The 27,794-nt window shown below is 38.9% G+C and overlaps 1 protein-coding gene across 1 annotated transcript; it reads left to right on the plus strand.

Moving 5' to 3' along the window:
* The first annotated feature begins 2,834 nt into the window (after positions 1–2,834).
* LOC108872939 (1-phosphatidylinositol 4,5-bisphosphate phosphodiesterase beta-1) lies at positions 2,835–27,228 on the plus strand. The gene is made up of 32 exons (XM_018660869.2): positions 2,835–3,314; positions 6,130–6,207; positions 7,630–7,698; positions 9,111–9,251; positions 9,385–9,464; positions 10,162–10,215; positions 10,780–10,855; positions 11,375–11,475; positions 11,889–12,052; positions 12,653–12,799; positions 13,236–13,393; positions 13,750–13,832; positions 13,955–14,039; positions 14,152–14,317; positions 15,770–15,825; positions 16,713–16,809; positions 17,201–17,285; positions 17,721–17,845; positions 18,160–18,314; positions 18,422–18,589; positions 18,694–18,793; positions 19,590–19,694; positions 20,761–20,873; positions 20,956–21,106; positions 21,188–21,241; positions 21,745–21,922; positions 22,124–22,256; positions 22,661–22,737; positions 23,298–23,387; positions 23,554–23,611; positions 23,817–23,903; positions 24,438–27,228. Exons 1-32 carry the CDS (start codon positions 3,216–3,218, stop codon positions 24,588–24,590), a joined length of 3,486 nt encoding a protein of 1,161 aa, XP_018516385.1. The 5' UTR covers positions 2,835–3,215; the 3' UTR covers positions 24,591–27,228.
* The last annotated feature ends 566 nt before the right edge of the window (positions 27,229–27,794 follow it).

Consider the following 27,794-nt stretch of genomic DNA (forward strand, 5'->3'; position numbering starts at 1 on the left):
AATGTTAATTTTGGATCTTTGGCAATAAATTTGGTTTTGGCACAGACTAACAGCATCAGGTACGAACTCACAGTATCATGGCAACATGAGTCTCTGCACGTGTCTTTTCATGCACTGAAAGTGTGAGTGTGTAGGAGGTTGCAGGCTGGTAAAGTGGGCCTTGAGAGAGTGTGTATCAAATATTTGATGCATTTTATCTTTGTGTAAGGCTGCACGAAGGTTATGGGGTCATGCCGTGGCATTGGGAGAATGCTGTGTGCTTTTGTGTCTTATGGAAATCAGTATTTTTCTCCATGCAAGTGCAAAGCCATGTGTGTTAATGCAAAGAGCTGTGTGGTTGGTTGGCAGTGGTGTGTATTTATGTGTCTTACTGTAAGGATACTCATGGCACTTGAAGATGCTTTAAAGCTGGGGTAGGCAAAAATCTGGGGTATAGACAAAAAAAACTGATAGAAGAAGAAGAATTTGAAAATGTAGTGACTCAACACACACACACACACACACACACACACACACACACACACACATACACACTCACAACCTAACCAGCCACAACAGTGCACTTAGATACAACCAGCTACCTGTCTAGGACAAGTACAGCAAGTTCTCTCAATCTCTGAAACGCTTCACAGACTCTGACACAGATCCCTCTGAAGTGATGTGCATATGCATCTGCATCTGTAGAGCAGCCAATAGGAATGCTTGCTCTCTCTGAAAAGACGTGTGATTGGCCAAAGCCTTCAGTCAGTGGTTAGATTTTCTGAAGACCCAAGAGAAGGTGCAGAAGTCTAGTTTTCTTTCAGTCCATCAGAATTACAATATGCTGAAAGATGATTCTGATTTTTTTTTTTTATTTTTTTTTTTTTTTTACCAGTAATGCCAAAAATCGCTGCGTACCCCAAGTTTTATTGATCATAAAAGGTGACCAGAAGAAAAAGAATAGCAGTGCATTCCTTTTCAAAATGAAAAATTTAGCATTTCAAGTTTTACAGTTATCCAATTTGTACTTTTTTCTGACAGAGACAGGGCATTAATAAGGTTTCTGCAAGTCTGGATAATCCACAGACTTCACTGTGAATAGTTTTCTGCTGCAAAAAAAAAAGACTCAAATGAAAACTGCAGAGTCTGAAAATAATTATTGTTTTTATATGTTATATGTTTTTGCCACATATATCCCTGTGCAATCAGTGAAGGTGTGTTTTACAAGTATTTTGTTGTATCTTTATCGTCTGCTGCTCTGCAAACAATCAACAGCATGTTTTACCAAGACCAGTTTTCAGAAAACACGACTGGATTAGACTCCACTGCTTATTGTTAAGCACAACACGCAGGGGCACATATCACAGACATTCACAGGGTCATGTCCTAAAAATGTCCTTAACTTGCTTCTCTGAATCATTCTACGCAGACTCACACTGTTAATGTTCTCTTATTTGCTGGACTCTTCACGCACCAAAACAGAGAGACACTATTCAGTGGTTTCTGTATTTGTCCTCCAATATTGTTCCATTATTCGATTATTCAATCTCTGCTGTCTCACCCACTCTCCTCCATCGTCTGTTATAATTAGTTGTGGTTGTTAACTTAAAAAACTGATATCAGCCTGTGAAATGTTAAATACAATCTATGGTGAAAAGTATGTGGACTCTCCTGTACCAACACCAAGTTAATCTAGTTTTTTCTAGTTAATTCAGTTGTTGTCTAATTTTGGAGGAGGCTCTCTCCTGTTTCAACATGACAGTTCTCCCACGCACAAAGCCAGGCCCCATAAAGTAGCAGTTAGTGTATGAGGTGAATGAATCATTAATTAACTACGTTCAAATACATTTTCATTGCCACCAAATGATTTACCACACATAAATATTCCTTTTTACACCGTAAGTCACTTAAATAGATGTGTTAAAATACAACTTTTTTACTGTGCAAATTTTCTGAACAAGTTGATGACCACGCACATGCACACAACTGCACCAGAGAAGTAACAAATGCCTGTGCTACAAAGAATGTTCATGATTTAAAGGATAACTCAGGTAAAAGAGTAAAAAGGGTAAGATAAAGGAGTAAGATTCTTTTTGTTTAAACAGAAAAATTGCTATGTCTTGCAACCAGACTCCATTGACAAAAACAATAATTTTAGCAAGCAGAACATGGGAGCTCATTTACACCAAAACATGGGAAAATAAGGCACAGGTTCAAAAATACCATAGTTATCCTTAAATGTGCAACGAATCATGTTGTTACTGACATCGACACTCAAAACAAGATTTAGAATTGGTAGTATCATCCTCCAGATACTGAAGATATTAAGCCTTTCCCAGTTTGTGGGGGGGGGGGGACTTTCTCGTTACCATAAGAGTGGAGGCTGTTACAGCAACAGATTAATGCCCATTAGGAACAAGAGTCACATATTGATGTAATGTTTGGTGTCCACATACTTTTGGCAATGCAGTGTATATTCAAAGGTGGCCTTATTTGACCGTAGTCCTGCTTTGGTTTGATTCACCCTTCACTAAATTGCCCACTCCCTTTCCCGTTTCTCCCTCTTGCTCTTTATTCTCTCTCCTCTCCCTTTTCCTCCTTCTTCTTCTTCACTTCTCATTTCTCTCCATCTCTCCCACTCTCCTCTTTCTTTCTCTCTACCTCTCCCCGTCGCTCCTGCTTTCCTTCTCTTATCCCTCCCCCATCTGTGGGAAGCTGCCATTGTGCGCATGTCGCCGATGAGTCAATTTGTGGAGGCAGTGCACGCACACACACACACACACACACACACACACACACACACATACACACATGCACACACGAACACACACACATATATCCTGTCTCCCACGAAGGCATCTGTTTCAGTCTGTCTCTGTGAGATGCAGCACCAACAGAGGAGAGAGGGGGAGACGAGCAGAGGGAGGGAGGAAGAAGAGAACAGGGAGGGATAAGAAAAGAGAGGAGAGAGGAAGAAGATAGTGCAGAGAGAAAGAAGAGAGAGAAGAAGAGGGATTGAAATTTTAAGAGTGAACAGAGAGGGAGACAAGACAAGTGCAGCCAAAACACAGGACCAAATCAGAGGGGGAGAGGATGGTGCTGCAGCTGAGCATCTCTGCCTGACTTCTGTGGAGTTTGGACTCGGATATGACAGAGATGCGGCATCTAAGTGTCTGAGCCTGAGCGTCTCCAGTTTGTGTGTGTGAGAGTGTGTGTGTGTTAATGTGTGTGAAGCCATGGCGAGTGCTCAGCCGGGGGTCCATGCATTGAAACTCCAGACTCCCTCTGTCTCTCACACACTGAGGAACGGAAGCAACTTCATTAAATGGGACGAGGTAAGCACACTGACACTCCCTTCAGTACTTAATGCAAAAAAAAAAAAAAAAAAAGCAGAAGCGCAAGCCAAACATCTTAATTATTATCATTTTTGCTGTTTGATTTCATTGATTATTTTGTTTTACTTTTATTTTTGCAATGTATACATGTATTTTAAAAATAGAAGAAGTGTATCATCATCATGCTTAATTGAATCGAATCCAGTTGAACTGAATTGGAATGAGAGAAAAAGAGGAGGAAGAGGAGGAAATGTGCCATGTTGTCAGACGTGTTTACTATTCATTTGTTGATTGAGCTTTGGCAGTAAGTACCTGTGGATTAGATGCCAGCAAGACAGAGAGGATAGTGACAGTGTGTGTGTGTGTGTGTGTGTGTGTGTGTGTGTGAGTGTGCATGTGAAACACAATTATGGTCAGTTTCTCTATTGCCACCTGTTGGTATGGAATCCATTAGTATGTATTTACTGTACTATATATGTGTGTGCTTTTAAATGTATGAAAGACACACTTGCACCCACTTCTCCAGTGTCTTCATGTGTCACAGTCAAACGCATAATCGAAGGTATTTGCGGAGTTGTGTGTGTGTGTGTGCATGCACAGGGTGCCTGCGTGTGTTGGTATGCTGAAGTACAGAGCTCTGACAATGAGAAACATGCTGTTCGGTTGCCATGGTAACTAGCATGGTTACCACCACCTAAACAGATCTGATGTGTGTGAGAAATAATAGATGTTTGTTTGGCCCTGTGTGTGTGTGTGTGTGTGGTGGGGGTGGTGGGGGGGTAAATCAATGTACTGAGCCATATGATATCATGAATCATACTTACAAAGACCTAATCCTATATACTGGTGAAATCATTCACCATTATTGAAGCTTGTGTGTGTGTGTGTGTGTGTGTGTGTGTGTGTGTGTTTTGATATTTGAATTTCTCCAACATGTAGAGCTGAGCTTTATAAAAAATAGAATTGGTTGCTATGCCAACGAGTGACAACCAGGGATCTAGTTAACCATCTTCTGAGCTTTTTTCTTCTGGTTTTTATTCTTCTGAATGTGGGTTGCACTGTTATGTGGAAAGCAGTTCAGACAGAAGAATCCATGACCTTTTCAAACATAATGCAAAGAAATATACAAAATTTTATTAGTGCTGACATCTATACAAATATTTTAGCAGACTGTTTGCCTACAAGAGATGCTGCCAGTATAAGAAAAACCAGCTGGAGTCCTAAAGCTAGTCACCAAATGTTCACTTTTCATGTGCTTTTTTACAGTGTATGACCTTTCATAGAGTAGAATAGAAACTGCAGATCTGTTTCTAATTTCTAAATAACTCAAAAGTTAACTTAAAAAAGGTTTCATGGCAAAGCAGGCTACTGCACAGGGTCCTCAGACCCCCAGGGACTCCTAAAGCCCCGATGTACTCCATATCACATGGGTCTACATAATAGGATTACTTGTAAATTTGTCAGAAAGTTGAAGTACATCAACAAATTCAGGTCTTCCATCCTCCATCTTATGGCCCTGTCCTGTTGAGGGACCCTGTGCCATAATCCAGACCTTAACTCTTTTAGTTTATATTGAGCTCATTTGTCTACCTCGGGTGAGGTAGAATTACTCCATCTGTAAGGCTGCAACCAACAATTACTTTCATCATCAATTCTCATGACAGTTGTTTTCTTTAATAATTGATTGATTGCTCAGTGTGTAAAAATTCAGTAAAAAGTGAAAAGCAACATAGTAATATATTCAAATTGCCTGTCTTGTCTGAGAAGCAGTGTATTATTATGGAGAACTGGATAAATAAGCAAATCTGAGAAGTACCAGTAAATTTTTAACATTTTTGCTTGAATAATTACTTAAACGATTCAACAATTACCAAAATTATGTCAATACATTTTTTGTCCATCATCCATTCAGCTAATCACCAAACATTTTAGCTTCAGAGTACTGGTTTGTTTCTGGGTACCTGGGGAAATAATGGAACTGTCATGTGCATTGGTGGTTCAATAAGGGCCAAACAACAATTTTAGGTCAATCCAGCTGTGGAAAAGCTCAATTCTCCAGAAATTCCCTCCAGAAATATGACAGAACTGATTGTTTGTTCCAACAGCTTAAAACAACCAACTGTATGTTCATGTCAAATACCAAAACATGAACTAGAGGCTTTTCACTCAGTGAAAAATAAAAGTGTAGAGGTCCAAAGCATTCAACTTTAACTCTAGAGACCTGGGCTTACATCCCTTCAATAGTCAATATAGTTTTATTTTAATTGTGACAACAATAAATATTGCTATAACCTTTACAGAGAGTGTCAGTTACTTGATGCTTGAACATGTGGACATTTATAGATTTATCTGAGCACAGATTAGGTGTGAGGTTCCACAAGGCTCCTTCCTGGGTCCCATTTTATTCTCTATTTGTACTTTCTCTCAGGTCTAAACTTATGTTTGGCTTATTTCATGAAACCTTATAACTCAATCTAAATCTTTAGACAGGTATCCAGACTGATTTTTTACACTAGTAACACTGCTGCTCCCTACTGATTTTAGGAGCACCAACACAAATGTTACAAGTCCCAATTAAATGAATGATTCCATGTCTGTGATAACATTGCTCCATAACTGTTGGATGTGTAAATAAGCAACTGTTTGTTAGTTTGTTAGCCATATAGTTTGTGAGGTAATGTGTTCACAACTTATTTCCACTGCTCCCATGCTTGTGCATTATATAGAGGAGAAAATGTTAGTTTTTGAAAGCTGTTCACACAATTATCTTGTGCTTTCTGAGTGTATTCATTTGTTTCACTCCGTCTCTCTTTAGGATCTGTCCACAGTTACTCCAGTGACTCTGTATGTGGATCAACATGGATTTTACCTCTACTGGACTGACCAAAACAAGGTTGACATACACAATGTCTTGAATTGCTTCTACATATAGATCTACTCCACATTTTTGGCTGGCCAGATAATGAGAGGCAAATTTAGGTTTCAAAAAAAGAAAGAAAAAAAAGGTGATGTTAATTGTTTAAGTTCTGATTTGACCCCTGAATGTGCTGGTCTGAGTAGTCAAGTCATTGTAATTAGAACTTGGTTCAGACTTACTTCAGAGTCAAAGACTAATCATATATTAGTTAAAAGTATTTCTGTACCTTACTATCACATGTGCTCTTTTCCTAATTAATTGACACCTGAAGAGGGCAGGTCACTAATTTAGTGAAATCTCCATTTTAAATGACACAGAGGACCAAATACACTCTGAATAATTTATACATTTTCATATTTGAACTATTCACATATTATATTGTCATTAAGTCCTTTCAGCAGTTTAATCTTCATACAGTTGCTACTTGCTAACAGTTAAGCTAATGCTATCTCTCACCATGTCTTACTGACTTAAAACAAGGATTTGATTCGTTTTTTGCTTATGGTAAGTAGCTGTTGTATTAATGTGATAAAATATTTCAAGATATCCCAATACATAAAAGTAACAGCAAAGTCCTGACATCTAGTTCATGCTAGCTTCTGTTTCACTAGCTTCTGTAACACGACGCAATCTCTCATTCAGCATTTTTCATCTATTTCTTTGAAAAAATTAGCAAATTGTCATCCACTGCAGTAGTTTTAAGCTAAAAGAAAATGAAACCTTGCTGATTTTAACAAAGTTAAACAACAGTTACTTTGTGAGCACAGAAAAACTACAGCTCCCATTAAAAAACACACGGGCAGCAGTCAGGTACTAGAGTCCGTCATAACTTACGTTGTGTCCATGAAACTCACCAATGCTATCTTCTAAAGCCATTTTTAATTTTCTAGTTAGTTTCTAGTCTAGTCAATTTGTGGTGTAGTATTTCTAACAAACTTGATTGGGTCAAAAGTTACAGAGAAAGCTGTCTCAAACATGAGACCTAATCATTCTTTTAAAGGCATGTAGTATGTATTTTTATTTTCCATGTTAAAGGACAACCTGCATGAATGAATGAAATGAAATGAAACTTGCAGTCATACAGTCAAACAAGTATATTATGTGCATAAAACATGTACTGGATGTGAGTACTGTAAATGTAAATGTGCTATTCAAACCAAAACTATACAAATAAACCAGTGATGAAAGCTTGCAGGAATACCTGTGAGTCAGTATTGCAAGCAGGTAAGCATATAGACAGCATGTGATCATTGATTGTCACAAACACACATGGTTTCTCTCCCTTTCTCTCCAGGTGGGCTTAAGAGCTTAGCAGGAAACAGGATGAAGCATTTACCTGCTAGATAACAACTGACGCTGTGTGTGTTTGTGTTGTTTGTGTGGGTATGTTTACATTAGGACACAGAGTTGTTGGACTTGACTCTCGTAAAGGATGTTAGAACAGGTAGAAGCACCAAAACACCCAAGGTACCGTCACCTCTCTGCATCCATTAACCTCTGCTTCACCTTTCACCCTTTGTGTTGTCAAGTCTATGTTATCTCCTTCTTGCATGACCTCAGAGATGCTATTCAACTCACCAGCTGCATCACTGACCTTATTTATTATTTATTATTTTATTTTGTGCTTGTGTTATCTTTTGTAGCTGGTATTATTCTTATATAGTTCCCAGTCTGTCTCTGATCTATGCATGTTTTATTCTTTTACTATGATTTTTTTTTTTTTAACTTTGATTTCAATTTCTCTATTATCATGTTGTATTTAATGCTTTGAGGCTGCTTGTGTCCTGTCATCATGTTTTTGTCTTTCTACCACTAAAAAGCTTGAAAAATGATTGATTGATTGAATGAATGATTGATGATTTTAAACCATGGTTACCAAGGCTGCCTCACAAATCTCCAATAATCTCTTTCCTCTGCTACCTCTGCATTTATTTTGGCAACCAGAAACAGATGCTCATATGATTACGTGAGGTGGGACTTATTGTGATCACAAATTCTTAAAAAATGGATCATAAAACTTGCATAGATGGGGTAAAACAGGAGACTGCAATAGACAGAGCAACAGATGACACTGTATGTGCATTTGGAGGGTTAGGGTTAGGGTTTTAATCCCAGTAACCAGCAAGAATTAGATTTGTTGGAATTAGGTCAACTAATGAAAGAGGCAGACTCACAATAAGATTAATGATGAAGTAATGCACAACATTGGCTTTTATTCATTGCTGTTTAAAGATTACATCATATTTCACTAATCACTAATCACACACACGCTTTGAGCTGTAAATATACAGTATGTATGTTGCCAAATGTGCCAGTCAGTGTTATTTTAAATGTCAGAATACAGCAGAAAGATAGATTAAATTTAGTAAAAAAAATTTATGAAAGATGTCTGAGATTTTTTCGGACATTCATGCCCGCTTTGTATTGAGACTAATGGATAGTGTAGGGATAATCCTAATCCTATGTGCACCCCATAACCTAACACTGGCAGCAGGATCAGCATGTCATTTGTGCCAGTTTAAACTGACAGCTTCTTCGGCCCTGAAACAAAGCTGTCACATACACCATTAGCATCGTAAACAATATGGTTACCACCTGCATTTTTGGTGGCTTGTCATGACTGAGTTCAAATTGACAAAACTACTGCACTGTCTTTGCCAACACTTGCAAGCTGTCAAAATGTTAAAAAAAATAATATAACATTTCACACTGGATATAAACTGTCATTATCTGAGAGACATATTATGTTCTGTCTCATTCTTGATGAATGAGAAACAAATAACAGAAACAATCTCCCCTCACCTCGTCCCTCTTCTCTCTGTGTGCTTCCAGCATGGCTTTGACTCAGCCGACAGCTTTCATTCTGTGTCGTCCTTTAGGAGGCCAAGCTGCGGGAGCTGCTGGATGTGGGAAACCTGGTTGGTCGTCTGGAGAACCGCATGGTTACCGTGGTTACGGCTTCAGACCTTGTAAACGTCAATCAGCTCAACTTCATCGCTACACAGGAGGACGAAGCCAAGGTACAGAAAGTCAGCACAGTGATGATGTCAGGGACTGGTGATGGTGATGATGATGGTGATGATGGTGATGATGGTGATGATGGTGATGATGATGATTGTGATGGTGATGGTGATGGTGATCTGATTTCGGTAGGTGTGGTGTGAGGGACTGTTTTCTCTGTCTTCCAATCTGCTGAGCCACAATCTCAACAGAGACCACAGTCTATTGAAAGCGTGAGTGCACACACACACATACACACACACTCACACACACACACACACACACACACACACACACACACACACACACACACAAATACATGCCTATACACACTCTAACCACATTTCATTCTCATTCTATATAAAGGATAAGTCTAGTGATATTCTTTTTTTTCATATTGTCAGCATATCCCCTAAAAAAGACCAAAACCAAGAATGAATTGATTTGTTGTGATTGTTTGTTGAGTTTGTCGACAATAAATGAAATATAGAATAATGCATATCACATCCTTTAAAGTTATTTATAAAAGCTTATTCTTAAGTGGACCTTTTTTTAAAAATTCTTACACAAACTCAGCAAATTTCAGTTTTCAAGTATTCATGGTTTATGATTAAGAGACTACATCTGAGTAGACTATAAATCTACTGTGAGTTTCTATCAGATTACAAGTTAAGTGTCCAAGAATACTGCTGCTACTGTGACATCTACTTCATGTCCACTCAGGCCTGAAATGACAAGGAAGGATGACATTTTTTTATTTTTTATTAAGACCTCCAACAAGTATTGCTGTCTGTCTAAGCTGTAGGTGAGAAGAATGAAGAGAAATCATAATAATAGTTTTTATATTAAACACTTTCTCATTTTGCTTGAGTTCTGTGAAGTTTAAGAGCCTTGAATCAAGAAAAGAAACATTTCTGCACTCTGTTTCAGGTATGTCAGGTTGACGCTCCAGCTGAACGCAGAGGGGAGAATCCCTGTCAAGAAGTGAGTTACCAATTATTTTTACCTTCCTAATCTTTAATCAATGGTTCTGTCTGGAAGTTAACTTTGAGGCACGTGTTACATTAGATGGCTGAGGATGTGAGAAAATAGCCTGACGAAATCTGCAGGGATACGCACAGACTTAAACTTTGCTCTTTCCTGTCCCTCGCTTCCAAAAATAAACTTAATTCCATGTGCACTTGGGAAAGCAAAAACAGGGACAGGATTCATGAAGGTGCTTAATTCAGCACTGACCTGGTAATCAACCACTGCCAGAGCCTGAGACGGATAATACAGTAATGATAGAAAGTTGTATTTTAGAGGTAGACCAGGAGCAGAATTAAGGTCACTTGACATATCGTGGAAGTCGAGGAAGAAGGTTGGAAGGGAGTTTTGTGGAATCAGAGGACGACATTTGGGGGAGTTAGAGAAGTAAATTTGGGGTGATTAATGAGGGGGAGAAGTCTGGAGGAGATATTTTAGGAAGTAAAAATATAGGTTTGGGTTTGGTGACAAGTTGTGTTTAAGGATGAGCTGATAATGGTGTAATGTCATTGTCCATTGCAGCATCGTTCGGCTGTTTTCATCAGACAGAAAGAAAGTAGAGAATGCGTTGGAGAGCTGCAGACTGCCCTACGGACGGGTAAAGTTTGTTTTATCATCAGTGGCAGTAAATAGTAGATACACATAAGAGTTTAACAAGTTAAGATATGCCATGGGTACACACTGTGAAAACTGTTGCCTTCCTTTAAATAAATACATATGGGACGCACACAGTCTTTTTCAAATTTATCCATCTTTTTTCTCCATTTTTCAATTTGCCATTGAGGCTTTTATCTTGTGCTTTTTGTCCAGAATGATTCACAGAGCAAGGAGCGGTGAAATGAGCTCAAATATCTGGGTCATTAATTTTTGAAGCAACCAGTGAAAAGCAGGAATGCAATGAGTCAGATTCTCAGCTCAGACTGAATCTCACGTTGAATATTCCTGTGAGCCCAGAAAGACTCTTTTTAATAGAGTTGGGATTTTTTTTTTTTTTAAACAGCAAGTAGGAGGAGGATAAAGCAGGAGATGCTGAATGCTGGAAGCTTTTGACCCTGGCAGTTTCAGCTGTTCAAAATGTTTTCTTTATGTTGATATCCATGCTCTATATATTTGACAGGGTGACAGCATCAAACTGGAGGACTTCACACAAGAAGTTTACAGGAACTTCTTGGACAGCCTGTGTCCTCGTCCTGAGCTCAGCAACATCTTTAAACTGCAGTAAGCATTTAGAAACCCCTTCACCTCCATCACAGCTACAGTCACTGTGCTCCGATAAGCTTGGAGACTTATTAATGTTGAAGAAGCTACTCTACAAAATGAGTTTTTTGTGTGTGTTTTTTTTTGCTTCAGGCCAGTTTCTTTGATATGGCAAGAATGATGAATAATGATTCATCTTGTGTCCCACTTGTGCACACAGAAGGATTAAAGAGAGAGGCTGTTAGTGTGTTAATCAAAGTCTGGGCTCTGCTGAGTTCAGCAAATTCAAAGTTAGGCTGTAAGAAATGATTCTTGCTATAATTGATTAATGAACGAGTTATTTTGAATTAGTCTGTGGACTAATTGTAAGGATTTGTTAACATCATGTAGTACCCTCCCCCTAACCTCAGCCCTGACCTTGCTCTGTCCTGTAGAGGAGGGAAAGATGGCACTTTGTCAGTTGATCAGATGACAGAGTTCGTCAACAACAAACAAAGAGACCCGAGGCTGAATGAAATCCTCTACCCGCCTCTTCGTCCCGCGCAGACACACGCTCTGATGGAGAGGTACCAACATGACCAGGCACAGCTGAAGCAAGGTAAACACAGACACAACACACATTTTGTTTCTACACAAGTAAAGGTGTCATCAGCTGCATTTGTTAGCAACACATACTTGTATGCGTACATGGGTCGATACCAAAATACTCTTCTAACCCACCCACGTACCCACAGAGTGTGAACTGCTAAAATAAGCACTTAAGGTGCTCACGTTTGTGTTGGATCTGGCTAGAAGAAAATCTGGCACCTGCTTCTGAGTCTTTTTTTATTTTTTTCCTCTGTGATCTAATCATGCAAACCAGTAACCCAAATAAGACCAAAAATTCAGTCTTTTTTCTCTTTTGCTCTTTTCTGTTTTCCCTTAATTCTGAAATCTCAACTAGCTCATATCTGCATGATTAATTGTTTGGTCATGGTATTGGTCAAAGCAGATCATAAGTGTTCATATGGGTCTATTTGGAAGAAACTGTTGCATACTGTAGGTGGGAGAACTTGTTGGGCATTTCAGTTGGATTTTATTGGATTATGTTTCTTACTTTTATTCTCAGTATAATGTTTTGTGTGTGTGTGTGTGTGTGTGTGTGGTGTGTGTGTGTGTGTGTGTGTGTGTGTGTGTGTGTGTTATGTTTGTTATGTAGGCTCAATTTCTCTCCAGGCATTCTCCAGTTATCTGTCCAGTGATGAGAATGGAGTCATTCCACCAGACAAACTGGATCAGTCAGAAGACATGAGCTTCCCTCTGTCTCACTACTTCATCAACTCATCACATAATACATACCTGACAGGTGTGCGCATTCAGTGCATACACACAACTCCTTCTCAGTTTAACAAACAGGAGTGAATCCATTGCTTTGCATTACACTTTCAAACCTGACTTTCTACATCTCAGGGAATTCCATCAAAAATCTGATACAAACTGACCCAACAGCTGCTGAACCTGAATCGACCCAACAGAAATGGGACACAAAAGGACTCAGCATTTTTTGGGTTCAATCAAAATTACGCACTGACCCAAGAACTGAACCTGAATGTAAAATGAGGTGGCCTAGAAAGTGAGGTTTGGGTTGTGTCCTGGGTGGTCTCACTCTAAAATACATCTGCAATGTTGTGGTGATTAAGCAAAAAGTAATTCTAAATCATTGCCAGTGTAGTCAAACTGTTGCCTTGTATTTTAATCTGTCATAATGTCTCATGTTATTAGTTTTTGTCCTTGTGTTTCAGCGGGCCAGCTGGCAGGGAGCTCCTCAGTAGAGATGTACAGGCAGGTTCTCCTGGCAGGATGCCGCTGTGTGGAATTAGATGTGTGGAAAGGACGAACTGCTGAGGAAGAACCTGTCATCACACATGGGTTCACCATGACTTCAGAAATCTCCTTCAAGGTGAGCACATATGCAAAGTATCACAAGTCTCTTAAACTTGTAGTAAGTGTGTTTTAAATAATAATTTAGCAATTCCTTCTCCATTGACGGTGTTTGCCAGACATTCTTGTTTCTACCTCCAAAGTACTGCTTCCAGATTCCTAGCAAATATAGAGCTAATATGATCAAATCACACCTGCTCTCATTGCCTTCCAGCAGTTGTTTACAAAAGCTAAAGCTCTACATTACTTCACTCTTCTCTTCATCTCTGACCTGCCTATAAAATATGAACCCATTCTCATTGGTCATCTGGCACCAGCCATCAGGTTGTTTCAAGGGCTAAAATCAAAATTTTCATTTTGTCTGGTATTTTCCAGGAAGTGATCGAAGCCATCGCAGAGTGCGCCTTCAAGACCTCACCTTTTCCTGTCATACTCTCCTTTGAAAACCATGTGGACTCGTGAGAATCTCTGACTTTATATATGTGAAGATAGAGTAATATGAGTGATTGCAGTGTAAGATGTTTAACTACCTTTTTTCTGTCTATCAATTCATCTATTTGTCCATCCGTTTATCCATCAGTTTGAAGCAGCAGGCTAAAATGGCTGAATATTGTCGATCCATTTTTGGAGATGCACTGTTGATTGACCCTCTGGACAAATACCCTGTACGAACACACACACACACACACACACACACACACATATTTAATATTGTAGTGGCTGCTGGACAATTGCAAACTGTGGTTGTCATGTCCCAATGTGTGTGTGTGTTTGTAGCTGGAGTCAGGTGTCCCCCTGCCCAGTCCTCAGGAGTTGATGGGCAAAATTCTCATCAAGAACAAGAAATCACACAAACCCTCCAATAACACAGACACAAAGAGACTGACGGACCAACCTGCCAATCAGAGCAACGAGCCAGTGTCTCCTAGCAACAACACAGGAGGTAAGACACAAAGACAAAAGGACTTTTTTTCAGCCTAGAAATCCATGTGAAATGTGTTCAGCTGTGACACACCGACGGTCTTTGTATCAAAACACAAAACAGACAATAAATCATTTTATCGCTTGTCAGGCTAGAAGAGCTTCACATGGCTGGAAAATATTCATGACAAAGACCATCCAGCCTCTAATTACACCCAGTAAATGTCAGAGTGTTTTGTGTGTTTGTGTGGATCTTTCAAACTGTTTTCCCATACAGCAGACTTATATCCTTTCAAACATGAGTCACCACCCAATCAGCTTCATTTTAACAGGTACCGTGATGGTGCCATAGCTTCAGTACAGCCCCTGATGATTGGTTTCGAGAAGCTGAGATTATTTTTACATCTCAACTGAACAAGTACAAGGTGAGAGGGACAGAGAGGATTTGGAGAAATAGGGTGAAATGTGACAAAAATATGACTATCCTTAAGTCTTTTATACGCATGGTGGTTACTTCTTTACTTTAGCTCATAAACACATATTTTCAGTTAAAGTTAAAACATGAAAATCACCAAAAGCTGAATCATGTGGTTATCACACAAAATTATTTTCATATTTTCTGGATCCAGGTCTCATTAGAAGTGCCTCTGTCAGAGGATACCTCACATTATTCAACCATCATGGCTCTGGCCGAGGTGACAGATCCACTCACGCTGATGCCTTTGATTTTCCTCTGCAGTCCTCCGCTCCTCATCGGGGATGCTCCAGTAATGAGCGGGACATCCCAGAGGGGGGCGGCATCTCAGTACAGCAATTAAACAGCAGTGCAGGGGGAAATCAGGGAGCCTTATTGTCCACTCCCGACGCACATATCCTGAAAACAGATCTGGGACTGAGAGCCCCGGCCGTACACAAAGAGCAGCAGACTAGTTGCCATGCTGAAGCACACACTCATACACTGACCGTGACCTCTGTAGACAGTGAATGCTTGAGTGGGCTGAATAATCACCTGCAGAGACGCTGAAGCAGTGGGTTGTTTACAAAACCACAGGCATCTGTTTGGTATTTAATTCTGATCTTTTGTGTTTTTTGTACAGTCACTGCACAGATTTTAGTTTGTCATGTGTTACTCAGATATTATTCATGATTGTCTACTGTTGTGTGTTGTTTGTGAACAGATTTTTGGCCAAAATCTTTCATTCTTGACTGACAACAGTGTCACGAATTTCTGCAGAAGACATTTCTTGAAAATACAACATTTATTTTACTTAAGTGTATATATTTTATTTGCAGTGAGACTGCAAACCCAGTAACTGGTAACAAGCCTTGTGATTAGACTTGTAATTGTTCACTGTCTAAACATGGTGACAGCATGCGTCAAGTTTTATTTTGGTCTTTGATATTTGGGGGAAAAAAAGAAGAAGGGATGAAGAGACGATGAGGATGAAGACTTGTTTAACTTTAATTTTAACAGAGATGGAGGCTGAGAGTGAGGAAGATGATGATGATGAAGATGATTATGGTAAAAAGGTCAGTGGTGACGCCGTACAGAGCCGAGGGTCGGTCACTCTCGCTGCTGTCGCCATTTGTCGATGTTTATTTGTAAAGTGTTGTTTATTTTCTTTGTTTTGTTATTTATTCTTCACGCCATCGTCACTGTTGATCCTGTTATTTACTCTAAATGTTATTGGTGGTGGTTGTTGTTAACACTTGCTGCTTTTTGCTGTCACACGTGCTTTATTTTTGCTGTTATCCCTGCAGTGCATTGCTGTTTAGTTCCCTTGTTGTCATTGTTGTTTATTCTTAATGTGTACTCTTCCTGCTGTTTTGTTTTCTTGTCTGTAGCGTTCGCAGTAGACCACAAGCTATGGCTCAGTTTTTGATGGGTTTTATTAAGTTTATCTTTTGGGGGGGTTGCACAATCTGGTAAAACACAGAAAGCCCAAACTTCTGATGAAAATGTCCCTATTCACATCAAAAAAAGAGAGAAAAGAAAAGAATTGGGCAAAAACAAATGTAAACAATAACAAGAAAAGCAAGAAACTAAGTTCGAGTGTGTTTGCTCAGTTGTGTGTGTATTTGTGTTCAAAAGTGTGTGTGGATGTCTTGTTGGAGCAGGGTTGCTGTTTACTCATGTTGTTATGTTGGCATTGCTGTTTACTGTTTGTCAGATGTTGCTGCTGTTTTAAATGCTGAAAACTCCTGACTTCAATTTGTCAGAGGTCAAGGCCCAAAACATTGAAAAAATGTGTACTGGTTGAATCTGTTGTGTTCAACTGACTGCAATTCCCCCCAAACATATACCCAGTACATGTTATTGGAAATGATGCATCCATGATACCATTGAACCCAGCACTCTGATCTGAACAGTTGGAATCTTGACGCTCAAACTTTATTCCTGTTGTCGTCTGTTTCAGGGCTCAGCAGAGCGGGAGGCAATAGCTACAGAGGAAATGTCAACTCTGGTAAACTATGTCCAACCGACCAAGTTCAACTCCTTCGAAGCATCTAAGAGTAAGAAAAGTAGATCAGGACACCACTTTGACACACTAATACACACTCTCATTGTTTGAATGCTTTGTCGCTGTGTATATTTTTCTTTTCTCTGCATACTGATTTCTTGTTGTAGCACTGCCACAGAGCTGGAAAATCCTTCAGTTTCATCTCATGCCTCAGCTCTCTCCACACAAGCCTCGACATTTCAGCTTGAAGCGCCGGTGGAAATTGGCAACAATAGTTTCTCTTTCATTAGTCTCATCACTTATTCTTGAACTGACAAGACTGAGTGAAAACAAAATAAGTTACCTGATGTGAGGCATGCAAAATTCAGTCCTTCACAAAACAATGAGAAATGTATTACAGAAATGTGTGTTGTTTTTGTGTGTGTGTGTCTGTGTGCGCGCAGAGGCAGCCCGCTGTTACCACATGTCGTCTTTTGTGGAGACCAAAGCTTTGGAGCACCTCACAAAGTCACCAGTGGAGTTTGTAGAGTATCCTTGGCAACAGTTACCACAGCCACTCCATACCATGGAAACTGCTTCTATACTTTGTGTTCTTCTTTCTCTTTTAATGATTTTTTGCATAAACCTTCAAAAATCTCAGTCACTAAGCAACTTTTAATATAGTATTTTTATATTATTCTGTTGAAGGTCTCTATACCAGTGTGTAGCAGTGTAATAATACACTTTACTTGACTGTATTTGTGTATGTGATGATGTGAGGGACTACAGGTGGAAATGAGCAATTGCTACAAGGCATCTCTCCTTTTATATAAGGATAATGTTTTATTATGCACCGTCCCCTGTTTAAATAAATAAATTACAATTATAATTACAATCAGTGGAGAAACAAGTATTTGTAGTAATTTCTTTGAAACTGAAAAATGAGGTAACTCTGCCTGCTGCCCTTAACCTTACATTAACCAGATATAATAAATCCCAGCTGAGTCGTATTTACCCAAAAGGAACCAGAGTTGACTCATCGAACTTTATGCCTCAACTCTTCTGGAACGCTGGATGTCAACTAGTGGCTCTCAACTACCAAACCATCGGTATAATAGTGTGGAAGTCACTAAAATGTGTATTTAGGGCCTGGATGATAAAATAATACTTATGGTTAATATTGAGATCAGGTGTGAGAAATCATGATTTTTATTATTCTTATTCATGCAGTGATATGATATGTATATATGTTTTATTATATGCCGTCTTGTACTTTTAACTGCTGAATAAAAAGATGCTGCAGATTCTTATAGATTGTACCACGGACTGTATATCAAAAGATTGTACTGATGAATCAACCAGTGGAATTTTATGCTTATCCAAGCTCTTCTTTCTTGAGCGTGACATGAGCTTCCTGTTCCAGATTTATCCATGCAGCTGAATCTCTTTATGTTTGAGTACAACGGTCGGAGCGGGTACAGATTGAAACCTGAGTTCATGAGACGGCCAGACAAACACTTTGATCCCTTCACAGAAAACACAGTGGACGGCATCGTAGCTAACACACTCTCTGTGAAGGTACACCTGCAGTAGTCTGCTTTTGTTAAAACCCTTTCAGACTATAACTCTGCAACTGTGAACTGTCCTTTTAGTGGCTGTTTTGTCTGCGTCCCTGCACGTCTTAGGTGATTTCAGGCCAGTTCCTGACTGAAAAGCGAGTGGGTGTGTACGTGGAGGTGGAGATGTTTGGACTTCCCGCAGACACCAGGAGAAAAGCACTGAAGACCAAAACCTCTCAGAACAATAACGCCATCAACCCAGTGTGGGACGAAGAGCCGATTGTCTTCAAAAAGGTGTACAACAGAGAAACGAGAGGGAGCAACTGAGTAGAATCAAGTGTCATACTAACACCATCTAATCCTGTGTATTAACAGTGTGACTTCAACTCTCTCAACAGGTGATTCTTCCTACTCTGGCCTCTCTGAGAATCGCTGCTTTTGAGGAAGGAGGAAAGTTTATTGGTCATCGGATTATACCAGTGTCTGCCATTAGACCAGGTACTGAGTTTGTCATATTTACTTTATCGCTCTCATCCCTATCTTTCTCTCTGTTTATCAGTAAATTTTATTGTGGCTGTCTATCAGAACAAGGTTTTTGTTCTTTTTTTTCTGCTCACTGCGGTGCCCTCATCTATATAAAGTTTGAGCTTCTATAAGTTGCATTCCTTTCTCACTGCTCTATGTTATTTTTTTCTTCTGTTTATTCAAAAAACAGCTTTTACTTGTGTAAATTCGGCACCAGGGCAGAAAACTAAACAGACAGCAACTGTTAAAAATTGGGTTCAGGATGGATTACTATATGTCAAAAAGTAGAATAGAGTTGCAAAATTAACATTACTTTACATGCAAATGTTACACATTATTACTTTAATCCCTAACTTAAAACATTAATATATGCATGTTTCTTTTCCTTTTGCTTTTAATGCCTGTGTAGACTGGAAATCCACTGTTGTATTTCTGACATTATTCAGAAACTGTTAGTCTTTTCTACTTACCCTACCTCCTGGGAGACACATCCTGTCACCCACTGTTCTCAAAAACCCACGTGAAACAGCGTGCAGAGACTTGCAGCTGCTTTGAAAAATGTCATTCACCACTTTAAATGAAATAACGGGTAATTTTTCTTTGTAATTTTGTCCTTACATAATGTGCATGACTGATGTTTGGTTGTGAACTCTGAATCTGGCTGAATCTCTGTCTGTCATGTAATTTTCTTGTCAGACTTCCATGTTATCGCCCACCCTGAATAATCCAGTCTAAAGTTACATCAGTTGTTGGTAAATGTTCTCTTTAGGTTATCGTTACATCGGCTTGAGGAATGAGAAAAATCAGTCTCTGATTCTACCGGCTGTGTTCGTCTACATCGAGGTCAAAGACTACGTCCCAGACACCTTTGCAGGTACAAACTTTTGACAGAGTATCTCAGAAACAAACCTATCTGGCTGGTGAGGTAGCAACAGACTACTCTTCCAAACGAGTTTCCCTAGCACATTAATAATCTCAATAGAGCATACATTATTTATTTGAATGACTCTGTGGCCTTTTTTTCTTAGTCAAATACAACACAATATGGAGCATAATGAGCACCACAACTGTTATTAAAATGTGCTGAAGCCGTGCCTTAAATGGATGGAATTTTATTTGTTTTAATAAAATGCATGCATACCCACAGGTCTTGAAAAGACTTTTTAAAAAATCACTGAATTTAGATTCCTCAAAAATAGGCTTCAAGTGTATGAAAGATTTAATTTACAAAATTTGTCTCTTGCCTGCTGTAGGCAGTTAGTTATAAAATCTTTTTGTATGTGATTGCAGTTGGCTGTTGGAAGACATTATATATCTGTTAAAAGTGAGATTGTTTTGACTGTGAATGGTGTGGGGGAGCTCTTCAATCCTTAGAGTTTCTCACTCCTACAGCTACAGGACTGAGGAAGATCAGATCAGAGTGGACAAGTGAAGATTTTAGCATGAACTAAAATTAATAAATCATTTTAAATTCATCTATCCATTTAATGCTGCTTATGCAGGTTGATTTCACTTTAATTCAAGTTTATCAATAGAAATTATTGCTATATACTGATCAAAAGTACTGACAGATATGTGATATATAATAAATAATTCTTAGCCATATGGGTCCCACTGGTTTCCCTTCGTACTTTGGCTGGTATAAGGTATTATTTATTATTTTATGTATTTAGGTATTAAAATGTAATTTAAATTCATTTAAAAGTAAAAAAAAAATCTGTGCTTGGGAATAAAAGTCGAGTTTTTGAGTCACATCTACAGCTGCTATATATACAGTTCAAATGCTGAAACTTCTACAAATGTACTTTACATGTGTTTACCTTTTTTGTCTATGACATTAGCCATGTCTTTACTCTGAAGCACAAGTACTCACTCTGTACTCTGTATTCATGTGCTTCTTATTTCATATTTATGTTCATATGCTCATATTTTCTCTCCAGATGTGATAGAGGCTTTGTCCAACCCCATTCGATATGTCAACCTCCTGGAACAGAGGTCTAAACAGCTGGCAGCTCTGACTCTGGAGGACGGCGAGGAGGACACACAGACTGAGGTCAGTCCTGTTTCTACTGTTTCTGGTCTCTGTCTTGAAAGCAGAGCACGTGGCCATGATTCATGTCTGTGTTGTTGTTCAGGATGAAGCCGACAGCTGTGCAGAGCGTAAGAACGATGTGAAATCAGCTCCACTGGAAAATGGACTCATCCCTGCTTCTGGTCCTGCAGGGCACACCCCCGTCGCCACGACGCCCAAAGCTACAGCAGCCAATCAGCAAGCGGCCACGACAGGTAGAAAGATGTCTTACCGTAGCTAAATCTTACTTACAGGTTTTATGTGTTACTGTCACTTTCCTCTTCTCTGTGTTTTAGATGCACCCAAACCAGCAGCAAAGAGTGAAGACCTGGTTTTAAGTATTTTGATAGGTCAGTAATTAACATAATGCTTTTGATAATTTTCTGATATGAAAGTAAGCAATGAGTTAATCCTTGGATACTTGCTTAAATATGTTCCATTTCTAAAATAATGCAACTTAGATTTTCTTTTCCTCCTCTGTATCTGGATGTTTTTAGAGTGAATGCCATTTGCTCAAAAACTTAAACTAAAGTAGCTAATTGTAATCATGGTATCTCAATCAACTTTTAAGCACTAAAAGCGTGGGTGTGTGGCTGTGCATATGAATGTGTTTGTGTGAACTGCTGGGGATAACTGCTAGTGTTTTAATCTATTTATATAATCAAAGATCCAAGTTCTGTATTCTTTTTGTTGCAGGAGACTTTTTAAAACTTAACCAGCAGAATTTTCAGTGGTATAATAAATGACATTATGCAACCCTTCAGTTACAGAAGTAACAGAGAGAGATAGTTTAATTAATTCTTATCAAGGTCTATTAATACCCTGTATGCTGTATGATCAACTGTGGTAACAGATGTCCCAGTGTGTACCATCGAGAGTCTGCAGCAGTCCAAGGTTTACCAGAAGGAGCAGAGACGTCAGTTTAAAGAGTTGAAGGAGTTAGTCAGAAGACACCAAAAGAAAACATCGGAGCTGCTGCGAGAGTTCAACAACAAGTACAAGAAAACGGCCAGGCAGTGCAGCAAGAGCCGGTACGCACATATACTGTGTTACTGTCTTGTATTACCCTCTGCCTCTTCTTAGTATTTTACTTTGAAATTGGTTTAACACGAAACACATCATGTCATTATGACTTGCTCAAATATATAAGAAAGAGGAACTTCTATCATTTTCCGAGTGTTTATGTATTACGAGCGCTTCAATATTTATCTGTGTGTGTGTGTGTTCATCAGGGGTTCATGTTCAGACAGTGAGAAAAATGACCGCCTCCAGCAGCTGAGAGACGAGCAGCAGCAGCAGCTTCTGGCTCTGAGGCAGGAACAGTACTACAGTCAGAAATATCTACAGAGAGAGCATATCAAAACGGTAAAGTCTTACAAAACCAACAGCACTACTGCTGACCCTGATCTTAACCCTGGTCAGTGTGTCGAAAATTTTCATTTCCATTTCAGTTCCTTCAAAATAACATACCGCAAGAATGACAAAATGCAAAATAAGTGTAACAGAATTTTGGACATAACACAAAAATGTGAGTGAGGTACAGTCAAAAACACACCTATAGTGCTACCAAGACTAAAGTGAGTGGAAAGGTGTATTTTTAATTAGGTATGTTTAATATTTAGGATTTAAGATCACAGTTCCCGCAAATGGTCCAGGTTCTATGGTAATTCATTGTAAATTCCAAAGGTTTTATTTTAAGTTGTCCCAGTATCTTTTGGACATGAATGTAAAATGTGGCTGTCGTGAACCAGAGTTTCTGTCTCCTCCAGCTAACAGAGCGACTCAGCAGTCTGGCTGAGGAGAGTCACAACACCCAGATGAAGAAACTCAAAGACATCTGTGACAAGTAAGATAAAAATCTGTGACTGAAGTGTCCAGATTTTCTTTCAGTTGTTTAACATTTGTGAGAAATTGCAAAAAGTGCCTGTATTGTGAAGAGTTTTCTTTATAGGTGAAATAGCTTGAAGAGTTTTTCCTCCAAGCAGAGCAGGTTGGATCTTTGCAGAGGTGGAAAGTAAATAAGAACATTAACTCAAGTGCTGTACTTAAGTCACTCCAAATTGTTGTAGAGGTTCCTTTGTGGAGATTGAAGACTGATTAATCTAAGAGCAGGGATCTGTTGTCACAGCAGCTTTCTTCAGTTTTTAGCCGTGTCATTAAAAATTATATTTATGCACATTTTTTAGATTCCTGATTTGAAGATTTCTAGCTAATGGTTAACTCTAAAAAGCATCCAATTTGTGAGGTGTGATACTTTATATGAACTCTATATGAATTTAAAAATTTTTTGGGGTATATTTCTATTTTAGTGTGAGCTGAGACTTTTACCTGGTGCGGATCCGTGTATGTGAATTTTAGTGCTGTACTCCCCTGCCTTTCGCTCTAATGTTTTTCCTGCTGCTGTAGGGAGAAAAAAGAGCTGAAGAGACAGATGGATCGAAGGAGAACTGAGAAGATCAACCAAGCGAAGACCAAAGAGAAACATCTGGCTGAGGAGTACGATCCATAAACACACAGACACACCGATATTTATCTACTACGCCTCACCCTAGATACCTGCTGCAGCTCCTTCATCTTTTTCACGCACAGATTCATCCATCTAGTTTTCTCAGATTTCGCCCAAACTCAACCAAGCTCAACCCATCTGTCTGTGTGTTCCCAGGGAGAAGATTGAGATCAATAAGTCTTACGTCAATGAAGTCGTCCAGAACATAAAACGGGTGAGCGGAGGATGGAGAATCTGGGTTAAAGGAATTTTTCATGGGCTTTTCTATAGACTGAACACCGCAGAGACAATTATGAAAATTTTATGGATGCAACACCATCTCTCTGTCTAGCTGTAGCTGTGTCTCTCTGCAATTATAAAAAGCTTCATAAGACTCTTTGACTGTGTGTCTGTGTGTCTGTGTGCCTGTCTGTCTCCAGCTTGAGGAGACCCAGGCAAAGCGCCACGATCAGCTGGTGGAACAACACAATGAGCTCCTGCAGGAGATACAAGACCAGAAGCCAAAGGTAACATACAAATGGAAAATCTGTTTCTATATTTCCCCGATCATTGCCTGTTTCCTTTCATAATGAACTACATTTATTTCTTGTCCTGCCACGTACCACTTCGAAGATTTCACGCTTGAGTACACTACACAGCAAGAAATTTCTTATATATGGGGCTCCAAGCTGCTTCTACCCATGTCTGTGGTTTCGCACCCACACAGTTTTAGGATCAGCACTGACGTCAATGCAGGGCGTTTGAGTGATGTAATGCGCCCTCTGGCAGCCATATTGGAGCCGTTCAAATGTTGGCAGTAATGGCTGATAACAGCTGGTTGCTTTTCAGAATGTGCATCCCATCTGTCTCAACAGCAGGAAATAAACAAGGCAAATTTCTGGGTTGTTTTCAACTGGGAACTCAGTCATCACTGATATATTTCACTGACTCTGTGTTTATATACTGTCAGTTTTGTTTGAAGCATTAGCTAATCATGCTAGCTGCTGAAGAAACCATCAGTAATCAGTAATTACTGATTCACTATTCTCTTATCTTTCTAGCTGCAGGGGGCCATAGAGGCAGAGTTTCAGGAGAAGTTCCAGTGTTTACCTGGAGAGATTCAAGACTTCCTGCAGGACAGGAAGACAGAGGTCAGAGGTCACAGCAAGTCCCGACCATCGACCCCTCACGAAACTCTGTCAGAGGAGGACTGAAGGCAGAAACTTGTAGAGGAGTGAGAACATGTGCAGAAGAAGAATCGATAAAAGGATAGTGGAAGAAATCATGAAAGTACAAAGGATCAAAATACAAGGAAGTAAGAAAAAAGAGAGAAACTTTGTTAAAAGGTTAGAGAGGGAGTAAGCAAAAGAAAAGATATCACGATCATAAAGACTGTTACTTCTCTTTTTAATGTAAGAATGCTTTAACAATTTTTTAATTCCTTTCTAGCATGCACTTTGCTGTACTTCAGCGTTTATTCAGAATCCATTTAGTCTTGCATTTAGTCTTAATTTCTGTTATTTTGACAGACAACTGAAACCCAACAGTTTGTACTGCATGACAACCATCTATCTATCTATCTATCTATCTATCTATCTATCTATCTATCTATCTATCTGTCTGTCTATCTGACAGTTTGTGCAATTTGTTTCTGTTCATACATTTGAAGATCAGTGAGCATACATCAGTCTTGAGGCCTGTCTCTGTTTTATATACACAATGAGAGACATTACACAATTATGAATCCAAACTGCACATTTTTTGAGCATTTTATCTTCTTATTAGTCAGTGAGCCAACATGGCAGCCTGGCCTAATAACGTGGCCTACAGTACGGTGTCAGTGACAGTAACAGTACAACTGCTGCTTTTTCACAAACATTTATTTATCACTATTACCACTGCTGTCTTTTTCACGTTCACACAGTCGCAAACATTCCCACTTGGAAGCTGCCTGATCCAGCCACAGTCTGATCTGTTGGCCTCTGAGCAGGTTTGATGGAGCAGCTGGAGGTTAGTGGTTTTGCTCAAGGGCACCTCGGCTGTGATAATGAGGGAAGGGTTTATGCTACTCTTTCACTTTTCCCAACCTGATTTATTCACAACATCTTTCTGGTCTAAGACTGAGAAAATAAGGTACAATTACAAATAATGCGGCATACTATGATAATATAACAGAACAAGATAACACACATGTACCTTTGTGTAATATGAATACTTTATCGGATATGGAAAAGTACACATACACGCCTTTTTCTATACTTGTGAGAACCTTCATTGGCATACTGCGTTCCAGAGCCCCTAAGCCCCTAACCATCACAGTGAAAGACATAACCACAATCCTTACCATAATCCTAACTCTAACCATAACCTTCAAACAGGACCTGCTAAAATGTCCTCAGAAAAAGTCCTCACTACAATGGTTTAAAACTTGAAATTGGTCCTCACAAAGATAACAATCCACCTCCACACACATACAGTGTTTTTCTATGGAGAGCTGAATCTTTAAATATGGATGTATTTATTTATTTTAGGTTCATGGTTTTATGTTACATCAATGCAACTAATGTCATGTTATATTTAGTAGTATTATCAGGCCTTGTCTATTTTATTTTATTTATTTATTTTGTACATTGTACATTGGTTGTTAATTTAGAAGTTAACAGTCATTCATATAATTAGTAAGACCTTAACTGGTGTAAGGCACCTGTTCAGAGTATATTAACACATTTTTGATTTGGAGTGAGGAAATCATCTAAATGAGTTTAATGTGATTGGAGAAGATAACGGAGCAGACTCAGTAAAGACTTGTCTGTACTTTGTATTTGACAAGGTTTATGCTAGACTACCCCTGGATCATTTATTGAATCCTCACAAGTTTGATTATGCACTTTATTTATTTCTTTATTTGTTTGTGAGATTTAGGGAGAAAATTATCTCAGTGGCAGATTCTGTTGAAATTATATACCATAGCATGTCAGTTAACTTAAGATTTTTACTGATTTATGGATCATCAGACAGATATTTTTTCCATAAGGAAGAGGATTTGCACAGAAAGATTACACGACTAAGTGGTAAGTTAATCAGTTTTTTTTATTTCTTTCAAAATGTTTTCTGACCAGTAGCAGCAACATCCCAAGAGTTCCCTCAGACTGCGACATGGTCTGACAGTTGTTAGATGTGGAGGGGCCAAAGAGTCTGCTGCCACTGCATGATTTATTTGTTTTATTGTGAAGTTGTTTTGACATAGCTATCACTATGATGACTACTTATTTATTGTTATTTTGATGATAATTAAGTAACAATAACATGATTTATAAAGGTGTTTCAGAATGAAAATGAGTCTACTTTTTTGTAAAAATGTAAAATGAATGGAACTCGTCATTCTTTGTACAGTGATCTTCCAGAAAATTATCTGTTGGAACATTTTCCATGTTTTGTTTCTCCTCTGGACTTATACAACTGAAGCTTAAGCTGTGTTCAACAACCTTTTTTTCAGAGAATCTTTTCTTTAAATAGAAGCCGCTGTCAACAATCTACCAATCAACAATTTCGGCCACAGTCTGTACCTGACCTCGTAACGGTAGCCTACACTGCGATGTTCATGGCAATATATAGACTCAGCTGCTAACTCTTTGTGCTAACTAAATTAAATTATCTGTTAAAACATATTCATGTCTGCACAGTGGCTGAGGTTCTCCAGCAAAATGCCTTGTTGAACGCACCCTGGCTTTAGTGATTAAACTGAGCATGCTTTATTGTCTTGGATTTCTCCACCAGTTAAATTGTTCCTTGGTTTTAATGAATGCTATTTCAAGACCGGTTGAAAGACTATTAAAATATTTGAATTAAAAATTAGGTGTTATCAGTTTATATTCTTAGTCTTAACAGCTGTATTAACTTTTTAGAGCTCACTGTGTTGTGTGACGATGTGGTGTATGAGGTGTATGAGAGGAGGAAGCAGCTGGGAGTTTGATTCCATCAGACACAGAGTATAATAGATAATTACTGTTGTCAGCCACATTATGACAAACCCACTACATTTGCGTTTGTTCACAAAACTTGTATATGAGTAGGATAATGTGGGTTTTCACAGAAAGGCAGTGTACTGTAGTTGTTATGGGGGAGGAAGGTGGAGGAGGTGGTCTGTCATGTTTTCTTATTGCTGAAACACACTCTTTGCCGTTTGTTCACAACTGTATACTTGTATATGAGTAGGATAATGTGGGTTTTCACAGAAAGGCAGTGTACTGTAGTTGTTATACTAATGGTCTGTCATGTAATGTGAAAGAGGTTGAAAATTATCACCAACTCAGTGGATCTACAGAGGTAGATATTACAGTTTTCAGCACATAGAGGCTGCCTGCTGCACAAACAGCAGGCAAAGATAGTAATTAGGAGACTTACAATCACCTGTTGTT

The sequence above is a fragment of the Lates calcarifer genome, linkage group LG16_LG22 (assembly GCF_001640805.2).
Source record: "Lates calcarifer isolate ASB-BC8 linkage group LG16_LG22, TLL_Latcal_v3, whole genome shotgun sequence".
NCBI lineage: Eukaryota > Metazoa > Chordata > Actinopteri > Centropomidae > Lates > Lates calcarifer.

Coding starts and splice junctions, on each gene's coding strand:
- LOC108872939 (XM_018660869.2), top strand. CDS start 3,216: ATGGCGAGTGCTCAGCCGGGGGTCCATGCATTGAAACTCCAGACTCCC. Junction 10,856..11,374: donor GCAGACTGCCCTACGGACGG/GTAAAGTTTGTT, acceptor TATATTTGACAG/GGTGACAGCATCAAACTGGA. Junction 18,794..19,589: donor AGTGTCTGCCATTAGACCAG/GTACTGAGTTTG, acceptor TGTTCTCTTTAG/GTTATCGTTACATCGGCTTG.